Raw genomic sequence first — 14,469 nt, 5'->3', positions numbered from 1 at the left:
ATGTAAATTATCTTTATATAACTTGTGTCTTCATTGTATATTTAAGATGTGTATTATTCTAAGGACCATATTCTGACAGACTGTCTACGAAAGTATTTGCACAGATCTCAGTAGGAACATTTTTGGGGTGAAAATTATTAGAGCTTTAAATTTATTTGGGTACTGAATTTCTGCAAGTTTCAAAGGAAGTACCAAAATAGCTACAATGTTCTAGACCTAAGGCATTACTCAACATGATATTAAATCGTTGAAATTTGGGCCCTGAACTCATTTGCTGATATCTATTACCCTGCCAGAAAAAAAGGTAGAAAGTGGAACTTGCAAATTATATGCTATTCTAGTCTTGTGCATAAGTTACTTCCTCATGAATCTTTGTCAAAACCAGAACAATTTCAAAATTGTAGTGTGTCTGAGTCATTGGGGGAGGGTATAGGAAAAAAATTACTCATGAGAGATTTTTTACTACTGTCTGTCTCGGATCCCCACCAAAGTCAAGAGAACACACAGCACTAGGAAGAACCTTCAAGTGGCACCTGTAAGTAACACTTTAAGGTTAATAAGGAACTTTGGTCAGTGATCATGGACTGAGCTAGCTGTTCTAAGGTAAAAGGACTTGCTTTAAGTTAACTGTTGTCATCTTACTGCTTGGAGAGTCTATTCCTAAAGTTTGTGAAACTATTTACTCCTAAACTCTCCCAAAAGTATGTGTAGAGCCATTCTGTGTAGGAGAGGGACTGTGTAATCTCATATGTTCCCTTCCTTCCCTCACACTAGAATTTTCTGTGTTTTGTAGAGTTGTTTTTGGGAATAGGCAAATTGCCATTTGGGTTTCCCAAACTGGGCCTACATTCCTTCCTGTGTTTTAAGGGCAGAATATGTCTGAAGGTTTATTGCATCACAGCTTCCCAACACAGCCCATAGGGTTGTGAGAAAATTTGATTTCTTGTTCTATGTCCCTTCCATAAGTGACCATCTTCTGTGGGTGCCCAAAACACCTTTTCTGTGTCCTTCTCTGAGTGCCCAGCTCAGTGAAATACTGCCTGTGCTGGCAATTAGGGAACATAGGGAGAGGTTCATCTTGCCAGGCTTTGGATAGCTCTGTCTGAGTAACTCAGACACTTTTCACAGTAAAGTTCTCATAGAATGCAATCCATCTTCTGCGAGGGTGGACCTCTAAAACAGGTCTGAAGTAAAGGTTCTGGGTGACTGCCCTCTTCTCTTCATTGCCATACAGACAGCTCAGATGTGGGCATCACAGAATCACAGAAGACTTGGCTTAGAACCCTTTTTGAAGATCATCAAGTCCAACCTCCAGCTATAGACATCTCATATATATGACATTTAATCAATTTGTGGTATCCTAGAGAACTTGAACACTCGTGCAGTACTCAGAATTATCCCAAGCTATTTTCAATACATGAAGAAAAAGAGATCTCAATCAGTTGCTATTTTTGCTTGTTTGTTTTTCCTTGTGTATAAATTGTTATATTTGCGCTGCTGTGTTTTTTAGTCTTTCAAGTTCCTATGTGCACATACATGATTAGATATTTTAGTCATCCCTTCTGTGTAATGTGTTTAGTTCCATTTACTTTCTTTCCTCATGCAGTTAAAAGCAAATAATATGAACTTGAGAAATTGTGAGGGTGTCAATGAAGCCCTGGGGAAGCAGTAAGGTTACTGGATTTTTGATGGGGCTGTTATTTCTCTGTTGAATGCCCTGCATTGACCAGTCAATGTGTGGGACTCCCTCCTGTATTTTTGCTTTTACTATGCCATAGTTCAGCTCTGGATTTTTGACGGCATCCAAAAAAGGGAAGTAATTTTCTTGCATTTCAATGTAACTGATTCAGGCTAGAAACGAAGGCTCCTGAAACTGCCAAAAAGGAAATATTTGTTTTTAAAATCTTATTGTGTGCTTTCTATTCTTTAATTCCTGTATAAAATCCCAACAGGATTTATGAGTCAAAGATCACTGTGTAGCTGAAGCAAGGCAAAGATCACTGTGAAGCTGAGTATCAATGGGATCTAATGTTTCTCTTAATAAGATTTTGTTTTTATGTATAAGGATCCTGCACACTGTTCTGGGCAAAGGGCCTGCCAAACTTCCACACCGCTCCTGAGATCAGCCCAAACAACAGTGCTGTGCAAAGAAAGTTATATCAGACTTGGTGTGAAGGTACAAAAACTGGCTGGTATTGTTCAGTCCTAAATCAATGGCAGTTGTAATCCCCAGGCTTTGCCTGACTTAGGTCTGGATCAACATAGAAAGTAGACTTAGAGATCTGACTCCTTTTGTCATGCTTGTCATACAAGTCAGCTGTGTCTCTGTCAAAAACCCCTAATTATTTAGTAAATTCCATTCTTTTACTCACTATATATTTTAGGAGATACCTGCTTCTTCCTTTGTATTAAAAATTGGCACATACTAGACATGTAGACTTGCTGTTCATCTCTAAGCAAGCAATAGCCTATGTAGAAAAGATTTCACAAATACTCTCCGAAAATATTTAGAGTTTCAATCTATAGCAGTTGGACTAGATGGTTGTTGTTGGCCCCTTCCAACTCAAGTGCCCTGTTCTATTCCATTCTATCTGTAGCAAGGCCATCATCAGCTGCAGGGTGAGCAAGGGATAGGACAGGACAAAGCTGGTAGCAGAGGCAGCCACAACTGCCTTGAGGATGAATATGGAGGAGTCTCCACAGAAGGCAGGGAAGAAATCATACATAACATCAATACATGCTATTAAAAAATTACATAGCTCTAGCACAGGGGTCATGGCTGAACTGGAAGGACATTTACAAGGGACTCTTGATGCTTTGTACTTATCTTCTGCTTCCTCAAATCTGTAGCCATATTTGAAAAAACACAAACAGGAACTTAAAATGCTTTTTAATTTTTCTTGTTTATTTTGAAATGAAACTAGAAAAATGCCTTTTAAATATGTTGCAATAAATTCAGTACATTACAAGTCTTAAGAACTGTGGCCCAACCTCCTTGCCAGAGAAGGTCCTTTGAAGAATTTGTTTTTATAATTACTCCTGCCAGCACGCCATATGGTAGAAGAATATCATGCTTTCAGAGTTGAGTAAATATTTCCTAGAGGGGCAAACTAAAGCATAGAGAAGTTCCCCTTGGACTCAACTAAAAAATCAGTTACAGAAGCAGAACTAGAGCACAAGAATTTCCAGCTCCCCTCTGTGGGAGGGGAGCTTTTCATCACTAGAAACTATGGTGGAAAGAAATTGGCAGTTCAGAGCAAGAAACAGCTTTCCAAGAATCATTCTTTCCTTATGCTACATAAATAGTGGCAGCAGCCCTCACCTTATTTCATGTTACAGGACAGGAGAAAAAGTACTTTGCTTCAGACTGCAATTGAAATGAAGGTTTTGTTCTTGTCAGCCTCCTGCTATAATTTCTAACTGCACCAAACAGCTTCAGGAAACTTTTGTGATTTATGCTTTTAAGAAGAATCATTCCAGAAAGCTCTCAAAGTTTCCTATTTCTTGAACTTCTGAATTAGCCTCTTTAGTGATGCCAAGAATTTATTTCTTCCTCTAAGCCAGAGTATTATTTTCCTTTCCCAAGCATTCACAGCTGTACAAGTGCCTAGTGACAGAAGAATGCTCAGCCTCCAAATATTTTTTTTTCAGGTTTGGAGTTTTCATCCTTTGAGTGATTCTCCTGTACTCAGTGCTGAATATCTATACCTGTTGCTGATGCCTTATGTGGGGAAAACTGAGGTGTCAGACAAGCCAGAGAAATGCATACTGTGAGCCTGACTCTTACCCTGGAAAGGTTTAAGCTTAGAGATGGGCTCTTGAGGGGATGAGAATGCTCCCTTTGTGACCTTCAGTGACCATGGAGAGACACCTGAGCACCCACGCCACAGGCTCCAAAACTCACTGTGTATTTACAATGACTTTCCTGCCTTAAAGCTCTGGGCTCACGCAGGTTAAGGACAAACCTATCATGTATGTTCTGAATACTGCAGGGATCTCATGGAACAGGACTGAATCTGTTCAGAAAAGGAGATTTTTTTGATTCTTTTAGAGTTCTGTCCATATTTTGCAAGTCTCCAGCCTCCCAGTCCAGAAGTACTTTATTAAATCTAAGGATGCAGTCATGCAAAAATCCCAGTCACATATTGCAGCTGTTTACTGAATGCTTATAAGCATTAACCCAAATTCGCCATACCCGTACATACAAATGCTCCAAACCATGTAAAAACTGTGCCTGAGAACAGCTGTGAAATTGGTGCTGCTAGAGAAAACTGAAAATGTGTTATTTTCTTATACAGATATTTTGGACAGTATTAGATAAATGCTAGCCCTTTTGCTCTTTATTTTGTTAAGTTTCTTAAATCAAGAACAGAATGCCAAATGTATTCACTGTGCAAGGCAATTTTTCTTAGATCTACAAAGAAGTTGTGGCAGCACATACTGCCTAATGATCTGATCTCGGAGGTGCAGGATTTGCTGACAAGGTTTGCTGACTGTTAGGTCTGGTTCTGCTTGATTTCAGGACCATAAACCTCTCCTTTTTGATTGTTTCCTAAAAACATCTTTCAGTAGAAAAAGGACAAAGCAGACCATCCACATAAGCAGAAGGGTGGCTCTGCTCATGGCGGAGCTGGAGTGTGCTAACTCTCCTCCCCATTTCACTTGCAGCACCTTCCCAAACGTGGTGACTTCTACTTACTTCTAGGGCATTGACTAATTTAGCTTCTGTGAAGGAGCTGTTAATTGTTCTTGTACTTCATTCACAGCTGAGTTAATTTAGGCCCTGGAGGGGAGCAATTTTCTCAGCCTTCCTAGGCCCTGTGATAGTGCTAGGAATTAAACCCCCCAAGGGCCTGCTGCCCACTGTTTGCCTGTGCTGAAGTGGTTAAACACAAAAAACACACAGCATTTTTCAGAATAGTCCTCAGCACTATAAAGGATCAAGCCCAAGTAAGGCCAAGGAAAAGCAGCACATCAGTACAAGAAGGTCCCAGCTGGTGATGGATGCTTGCTCCCATAATATTCAGCTCCTGCTGCACCCAAAGGAGATAATGACACAACTAATAACTAATTACAATGAGAAGGAGGGAGAAATGGTGCAGTGAATGCTAGCAGGGTTCATAAAGGCTAATGTTAATAAAATACAGTATGTGTACAAAATTATAGTTTAGTTCCTGGCTACCTGCTGTGCTCAAGCAAAGCAAAAGACAAAGTAATATCTTCAGGATGTATTTTACAAAGACAACTGTTTCCTATTTAAGATAAATTTACCACTGTTTATTTTATTTAATTAATATCTCATTTACTCTAGAATGTTAAAATTCTAATATGCATATGAATTGACCTTGCATCTTTGGACAAATTGCACTATAAATATTATATTATAACATCTCCCATCTAACAGAATTGAATCACAGAAATACTCTGTAATTTACACAACGGGCTTACTGGTAAGCAGGACAGATGGTGACAAGCACAAGCTATTAGGCTTAATAAAGGTTAAACACAAAATGGTAAGGCTGGAAGGGAGCACAGCGAGTCATCTGCTCCAACCCTCTGCTCAGGCAGGGTCATCCCAGAGCGCGTAGCCCAGGACTGAATCCTGCTGGTTCTTGAGTATCTCCAGTGATGGAGACCCCACAACCTCTCTGGGAGCCTTTCCCAGTGCCTGGTCACCCTCACAGTTATGAGAGGCTGGAATGATTGATGTCTCCAGATGTTTTGGGGTGCACGTGTGTGGGGGAAGGGGCATGTGGAGCCTTGCCCAGGTGCGGCAGTGCCCTGCCCTACAGCCCCACCCCAGAGCCGGTATCACAGCCTGGCAGGGGCTCCAGTCCCTGGCACACCGGAGGCAGAGCTGCACCCCCCACCCCTGGAGCCCCTTCCCACCTCCTGAGTGGCCAAATGACTGGGAGTCCCCCTGGGGGAAGGGCCAAGGGGTGCTTAAAGGGGAACATGAGGCAAGCATGTCTTGACTCTACAGCCTCTTGGAATTTCTATCAGCTGCACACCACTGGAATCCAGGAGTGGAAGTTTTGTGGCTCCTCTTCTATGTATCTATGTATTTTCTGTCTTTCCGTTTCTAATTCTTCTCAGAATTTTTGTGTAACTTAACATCAAACAGTTTCCTAAGTTAATGCTTTGAGAAGTGTTCTATATTGATTGAAGGTTGCACTAAATATTTTGCCAAAGTTCTCTGATTTTCTAAAGTTGCCAGCAAAATTTTTTAGTTGTTTTGACCTCTTGAGAATATCTTGTCCATATTTGCCCTGTGCATCTAACTCAGAGCTTACATGAACAACTGTAAGCCCTTCTAAGAGCCATGTTGAGCAAGGGTTTTGGGGACCTTACAAGGTAAAGAAGTTTTTCCTCAAGTTCTGGTGGAACTTTCTGTGCATCAGTTTCTGCCCATTGGCTCTTGTCCTGTTGCTTGGCATCACTGAGAAGAGCCTTGAGGCATTCCCTTCAGCTCCTTGTATACATTGATGAGATTCCCCTCTCAGTGATCTCTTCTGAAGGCTGAACAAGCTCAGCTCCCTCAGCCTGTCCTGCTACGAGAGATGCTCCAGTTCCCTCACCATCTTCACAGTCTTTCACTGAGCCTGTTTCAGGAGCTCCGAGTCTCTCTTTTACTGAGGAGCCCAGAACTGGACACAGCACTCCAGATGTGCTTCACCAGGGCAGAGCAGAGGGGCAGGATCACCCCCCTCAACCTGCTGTGAATGTTCTTCTTAATGCACCGCAGGATTGGCCTTCTTGGCCATGAGGTACCCTGCTGGCTCATGGACAGCTTGCTGGATATGGACAGGGGTGCTACCCCAGGGGAGACCCAAAGAAGGAATGGTGCCTCTGAGGCACACTTCCTTTGCTCTGTACTAACCCACCTCCACCAGAAGAAGCTGTGCTTCATTCCCATCCCTGGGCAGCGTGCTCATGCTGCTTTGCCAGCTCCTTCCTCCCCGGCAGCTGCTCTGGCTGCTCCCCGCAGATTGAGCCATGCTCCCCTTCATGGGACTACCAACAGGAAGTGTCTGTGCTCCTCTCTTTCCCTTCTTGGTGCTTACCAAGGCAAAGCTAGCATCTGTGGGGAGCAGTGGGTGCTACAGGAGGCTGGTCTCTTTCTTACACATGCACTCACACCCACACACACATGTGCATGTGAACCATTGTCTCTACACAGCTAATGAGAAACCAAAGTGTGCAAAATATAAAAGGGTAAAAGATAGAAATCCTTTTAGAGTCACCTCCTCAATATTTATATCTGTGACATTGGAGACAAAGATTTTGGTCTCATGTGCAGTGGTTCACCCTCATGTCAGTCAGACCTGCAGATTTTGCAGTGTGAAGAAGTATCAGACAGTCAGTTAAAAGCACATCATTGTCATTAGTGTGACCCTGTAAATAACAGTGTTTCTCTTTTCCTTTCCTTTTAGTTTGAGCCATTGCAGTGTCAGCAACAATCAGAAGAAAATGCAAAAATTCATCTCAATAGCTCAGAATGCATGGGAAATTTTTATATCTGAAAGGAAGCCTGGCTGGAAGTATCAGATGCAGCTTTTTGCAGTTTGCTCTGCAGTTGGCTTCCTCTCCAGCTTTCTGCTCTTCCTTAGCATGCACTTCTCCTTGGCACACCATTCCTTGGGGCCCTTACTGATTTCTGGATTCATCTGGGTTTTGTTTTCTATCATGCTCTTTTGTTTCAAGCACCTGCGCTGTTTCAGTGTTCTGTTCCTCCTTTCTTGTGGACTGAAAAATGGCAGGGATGCTCTTATTACTGCTGGCACAGGTGTTGTTGTGGCCAGCAACATTCAAAATATTTTTCACAATCTAAAGGTTCTGGCAGACAGTATAACCTGTCATTTAAAGCAGGAGCAATTCGCCTTGATAAAATATTATATTGAGGCAATAAAATGGATTTATGAGGTGGCCAACCTTCCTGCTGAGGAACTTAAAGATATAGTGATCCTAAAGCATGAATTCACACCATCCTATTCAATTTTAGATGATGCATTAAAACAAGAGCTAAATGACACAGAGCAAGAAATCCAGAGAATTGCTAACCAGATATCTTTTATGTTGACTATACTGCCCTATATAGGTCAGAAAATATTGCCTGTATTTGGGGTTTTTCTAGTTTCTTTTGGAACTGGACTCTTTATCAAAAAATTTGTGGGTTCTCATAGTACCAAATTTAAGAATGCTTATATCACAAAACAGTTCATTGCATTTGATGAGCAGCAAAAGCAACAGCAAAGACCCTGTCTTCTGCCACTTAACAGAAAAGAGAGGAAAGATTATGTGATGATCCCATCCTTCTTCTTCACAAGAAAGGACAGGAAAAAAATGCTGCGTTATTTTCTCCCTATAATTATTCATCTTTGCATCTGGCTTCTGTTTGCTGCAGTAGACTCTTTGTTTTATTTGTTAATTATTTCTGTGAACAAATATCTCCAAGAAGTACCGGATCTAGACATTCAACTCAGACTCTCTCAGAATGTAAGTACTTCTCAGTACCATATATTTCTTAGTTTACTGCTGAAAAATTTCTCTTCATCTTCAGCAGCTGCAAGAGCAAACATATAGCAATGAGCCATCAATTTTTTCCTGGAATATAATTCATTTCAAAAAGAGTCATTGCCTCAACATACATTGGTTGGATGGAACCAGACAGTTCTTTCCAGAGCATTGTCATATTTCTAGAGAATGGTAAATTTAAGAAAACGAATTTTCATTCCTCCGTTTATATATATGAAGAAAACCAGAGGCTTGCAATTGGAAACTCACAGAACTGAAATTTGTGAAGCACTACTTTTTATAGTCAGAAGTCACTGTGACACTGATGTAAGAGATGCCTACCTTTCTTTAACTGAGTATTGTGAGGATGCATCATTGCTTGTATGGATGGGCGCATACACACAAAAAAATGACTTGTTGCCAAAATCTCCAGGTTCCTCTAGCAGGAGCAGCAGCATAGAGAACCATGGATTAGCTAGGCTGGAAGATAAGCCTGGAGGCCATCAAGACCAACCTCATGCTCAAACCAAGGATAACTGGTTAGAGAATGGTACTAATAGCACCACGTTTTAATGGTGTTGTTTGGTCAAAGATTGGACTCAATGATCTTGGAGGTCTTTTCCAACATTAATTGTTCTATGATTCTGTGACCTTTCAGTGGTGCACCATTCAGGGAGAAGAGAAAATGAGGACTAAGTGAAGGAAATACATTTTTTTGTTTACTCTTCAGTTGATCAAATAATAGAACAAGATTCTGAGATAGGTTGTGGGATGTCCATTCCTGAAGATAATAAGGAGCCAATTGATCACAACCTTAATCAACCTGTTGTGCACTTTGCTGTGTACTCACTATTTGCTGTGTGGTGTTGCGTGTGGTTTTGCCTGTGTTTCTATGCTTTGTACCTTGAAGGCAGCCTCTTATCATGACCTGCCTTGGGTGTGACCCGAGTCAGGACAAAGTATCTTAGTCCCACTACCCATGGACAGAAGTCCTGAGCACCATGTCTGGCTGATTCGTGGCTCCTGCGCTACGAATTTTCTCTCTCTGTGTGCATCATTCACTCATGTGGAAAGCTGCTTGACTCCTTCAAAACAGAAAACTAATGCCATCATCAGATTGTTTCTAGTTCCCCAAGGAAAGCTAATTACATTAAAATGTAAAATTTAATCTCAACATATTTGTTATATCATGCCTCAGGGCTGCTGATCCCAGGGAGTCCAGGAAGCTGGGTGAGCAGGACAGACTCAGACACTTGAGATGTTTATTAATTAGCATGAACAGTAAAGTTTTTCATGCACTAGTACTCCTGTTTCATACTGAGCTCCTAATGAAGATTTTTCTTGCCTATAAATCAGTTCAGTTTAGGGATAAAATGGCCTGAGATAGTTTGGAACAGGATAATGTCAAGGAAGGGCTAACAGGCTGAAGATGGGTAATATGCTTTGGGAACTTCATTTGTCCAATGAACATCTAACAGAAGTGCTTGGCCTCTGTAGGATGATTAGAAGGCCTTATTATTCCTTTGATATGATCAGAAAAGAGGCTGGGTTATTCAGTGACTCTACAGTGTTCTAATTCACAGAACAGAAAGTTGTCTGATAGTATGGTCCCAGCAGCATGTCTAATTTACCCTTCTTATTGAGCATTTCAGTCCACAAGGAGTGAAAGACATCAGCTAAGCAGAGGCAGCTACAAGAGGAGGTCAGGCAGCCTCATTTGTGTGACAGCCTTTGGTCAGAGCACTGCCTGGGCCAGTGTGTGGCTGCAGAGAGGGGACAGAGCTTAGTGCCATATGGGCATGGCTGGGTTGCTGTTCTAGGCCACCTACAACATCACGGCAGGTGTGATTTCAGGGGGAAGAAAAGGTGAGCATCCCTGATCATGCAATGTTTTTGCCTCCCTCTCTCCATTGGGAAGGTTGTCAGGATCAGCCCTGCCCCTCTGCTGCCCATTGCCCTCCTGTTCATGCAAGACTTGACTCAGGCACACGGTGCTGAAAGCAGCGATGATGTGGGCGGCTGCTGTGGGGAACAGAGCGGCAGAAGTGAGCCTGAGCCCAGCCAAATCTGAGCTGAGCTGAAAGGAGCTGAAAGGAGCTGAAAGGAGCTGGGAGGAGCTGACTGGAGCTGGGAGGAGCAGTCAGTAGCACCAGTACTGGAAACTGCTGCACAGAGTTGAGTCCAGTGTCCGAAGCGGTGGCGCAGTGTGGCGAGGACAATCATACTTTCATACTTTCAGGGGTTTGTCTGTCCTTGTTTTCTGCTGTCTCAGGCTCAGGCACAGAGAGAGTGCTGTGGTGAGTGATTGCCACCTTGTCTTTGTTTGGGGACAGCCATGTGGTGCCAGGCATAGGAAGAGCCACCATCCTGGGCTTTGTCCCAGGGCCAGGTGGAAATAAGTTGAGATGGTGAATACCTTTTGTAGGTAAACCACCTTCTCTTTTTATGTACTTTCATTAATAATATTGCTGCTGTTATTGTGCATGTCTTATTCCATTGCTTGCTGCTTTCAGTAACTTGCTATCTCCACCCATAGTCTCTGCCTTTGTCCCTCTCTCACTGGAAGGGGAGAGGCTTATTTGGAGTTTGATTTCTGGCTGGTGTGGAGCCACCATGGTGTGGAAGCACTGCTGATCATGTGCTGAGACAAAACCAAAGGGACTGACACTCTGCTCTAAAGTTTTACTCTCAACGAAGGACCCTCCAACAGGGCATCTGAGCAGAGTCATAGGAGTGGAAAAATAATAAACTATCATATCCACATTAGCTAAATACTTCCCTGTCAGAGCCACTGAGAAGGCTCTGAAGGTTTTTAACAGTCCAAAGTGCTGGACATTGTCCACCAAGAGAAATTGTGAAAATAGAGTCCAAAACATTTATAAATAGCCAATATATATATTGTTTTGAGCATACTGTATACAGACACTGGATGGTCTAGATGATTTAGAGTCCTTTGTAAATCTGAATGTAGAGTGCAAGAAATATTAAGAAAGGAGGGAATCTGTCTTATAATCAACACCTTTTTCCACTTTTCTTGTGCAGAAGAATGAGAAAAGCTATATAATTTCTATGAAAGAGCATATTGCCAAGACTGATTCTTTCAAGATCCCTTTGGTTAAGCAAAACTGCATCCCTCATCCCGAGCTTGCTCTCTCTACAACATGGATTCAGCTTGGAGTCATCATCTTCTTCTTAGTAATTTTTGGGTTATTCTCTGGCCTCCTGACCCAACTTAAAATATTTGTGTCAACTTCCTTTTATCCTGATACTGAGATGAAACGGATACATTATTTACATGCAAAATTACTCAAAAAAAGAAAAAAGCTACAAGAGAAAACTGAGAAGAACATGTTTGCAAGAACGGTAAGCCATGAGTTCTGGGGAAAAAAAATAAACCTTCCAATTGGGTGGTAGCCAGATCCAGGAAATACTTGAACACTTGTTAACTTCAATTATGTGCTAATAGACTTTCCCCAATGCTCAGGAGCCAGACACATGTTGCCTAATGGTAAGATTAGATCATCTAATAGTTTTATTATGTACTTCAGCACACATGCCTCAGACATGACATTGGCATGCTCAAATGACTATGTGCTGGCAAGAAAATATTTCTCAGATTCAGAGTCCTCCAGAGAAGAAACTTTGTTTTCATGAACATATGAAAAGCACTTAGAGTATTCCTGAATCTAGATAGCAAGTGCCAGGCAGTAAGAGTAGCCCTAAATGTAGAGAAAGATATTCTGATATTGCTTAGCAATATGGAATGTGGTATATTTCTATTTCAAAACACAGTATGACTGCATATACTATTAGGAAACAGAACTTTTGCCTGCAAAAACATTTATCCTGTGTGTATATATATGCATATATACACATGCACACACACACAGACACACTAATGGAAATAACTAGCACACATGTATATACCTATGGCATATCCAGAGAGAAAGCTGCAGACATATAGTTTGTTTAAGTTCATTTTTTAACAGCCTTCAATACTGAATATACAGGGTATCAATGTCTGGGTGATCTTAACTCAGTAATACTATCATACAGATCATATTTCTGTCTTTTCAGGTCAACTTTTGGTTTCCAATACTCAAGGCAAGAGAGGCAGTGAGGAAGAAAGAAAGGAGTGTAGCAGAATGACAGGATGATGTGAAAGAGACCAAGTGAATCTTTGGATATGGCTGAGATGCTTTAGCTCCACCTGTGTTTTGCATCATTTTTCCTATAGAATGTCAATTGTAAAATGTAAAAATTTCACACTCAAAGGCTGTGTAGCAGTATTTTGGAAAAGAGGCCATTGTGGATAGTGTGCAGTTCATCACAGATTGCTCTGCACTGCATTAACAGTTGTTTTTCAGCTTGGGGTTTGCATTATCTGGTACTTGAGAAAATCATGGATGATCTGTAATTCTGTCTAAAGCAATAAAATAGTTTGGACCTTTTAGATCTACACCAGAAACCTCTTTGGACTGAGCTAACAGAGAATGTAGTGACAGCAGCAGGTTTGTCTTCTTCAGGTTTGCCAGACACTGAAGATAGAAGACACAGCAGAGGCTGTGCATCCATTGCCTTCTGGAATGGCCAAGAACTGGGACTTAGATGTTTCTAGACATTTTTATCCATTTCTCAAGCCTCAAGCCCTTCGGCCTGGATCTTCGCCATCCCTAGTTTCTAGTCTCCTATCTAGTCTCCCACCCAGAATTCCTTACTTGGTCTTAGTCCCCAGTTCCACATATCTACAGACTGCATCATTAGTGCAGATTGTTCAATGCCTTTGGTAATCATGAGAGGTGATTACCAAATGTGTTGATTTGACCAGGAAGAAGTGGGAATTCTGGGATGCTGTGGTCAAACCAATGGGTGCTCAGATTTTGATATTGGCACCTGATGTGGCCAGTGGGGTTTGGACACACCTCTGAGAACACACAGGGGTTAAAAACCAAACCTGCAGCCCTCAGAAGCTCTCTTGGGACTTCGAGGCAAGGAGGTTGGATCTTTTTCCCCCGTCCAGCTGCTGCTGCTGGGCAGGGGAGGGGCAGCCCTGCGGTAGGCCTGGACCTGGACAGAGATGGGGGGTGAGGAGGCCCTTGAGGATGGAAGGGTGGAGGAGCCCCAAGAGACATCAGGCAGCCACCCCCCTCTCCCCAGGAGAGAGAGAGGGAGGGCCGGCGACGGAATGTGATAGCGGCCGGCCAAGGAGGAGAAGGGGGGAGTGCGGCGAGAAGGTGCCCGGCAGGGCAGCATGGGAGTGCTGGAGCTCTGGGACAGGCAGAGACTGAAATTTTTAACCCTTTCCTTACATGATTGAGACCTTGCAAAATGTTGATCCTCCTGGAGCTGGATAAGAAGAGAGATAAGAGATGACATAACAAGGACTAGGCCCGAGGGAAGTGGAGAAGACTGGCTGAGTGGGGGGACAGATGATGGAGTGGCCTTTTGGCTGGACTTTTCTTGTGTGGCCATAGACTGAACCATTTTTATTCCTGTGACACAGAGACTGCATTTAGGGGGAGGCAGTGCCTCAGAACTGGGAGGGTTCATTGTGGGTACCCCTCGGCTCCAGGGGGTGAAAAAAATGGGGGGGACAGATGTCCCGAAGGAGAGACTGTGCCTTTTTGGAGTGAGAAAAGGCATCCTTAAAAGACAAGCCTAAAAGCAGCTCTGGTCCATGCACAGTGGTGAGAGCACTGGGCATGGAAGGAAGATGTCATGATGGCAAAGGACTTTCCAGGTGGTGCTGAGTGACATGGAAGCACACGAGGTTTCAGCGCGTTTCCAGGGGTAGCCTATGGTGCAAGGACTACTTTCCTCTTCATGAACTGAGGATTGAGTATTCTAAAGGGTGGTGCTGGACTGAGAGTTGGTGATTTGGGGGAATGTATTGCATTGGGAAATTTTGGTGGGGGGGGAGGAAGGCGCTTTTGTAAGGTTTTCATTTTTTTTTTT

At 42.6% G+C, this 14,469-nt stretch overlaps 1 protein-coding gene across 1 annotated transcript; it reads left to right on the top strand.

Annotated features, from left to right (window-relative positions):
* The first annotated feature begins 440 nt into the window (after positions 1-440).
* DCSTAMP (dendrocyte expressed seven transmembrane protein) lies at positions 441-14,438 on the top strand. The gene is made up of 4 exons (XM_063178215.1): positions 441-535; positions 7,434-8,496; positions 11,557-11,877; positions 12,592-14,438. The coding sequence occupies exons 2-4, from the start codon at positions 7,471-7,473 to the stop codon at positions 12,661-12,663; spliced, it is 1,419 nt and encodes a 472-aa protein (XP_063034285.1). The 5' UTR covers positions 441-535; positions 7,434-7,470; the 3' UTR covers positions 12,664-14,438.
* The last annotated feature ends 31 nt before the right edge of the window (positions 14,439-14,469 follow it).

This window comes from Melospiza melodia, chromosome 1, assembly GCF_035770615.1.
Source record: "Melospiza melodia melodia isolate bMelMel2 chromosome 1, bMelMel2.pri, whole genome shotgun sequence".
Taxonomy (NCBI): Eukaryota; Metazoa; Chordata; class Aves; order Passeriformes; family Passerellidae; genus Melospiza; species Melospiza melodia.
The sequence above is the reverse complement of the archived record's forward strand: the minus strand, read 5'-3'. Positions and strand labels throughout refer to the sequence as shown.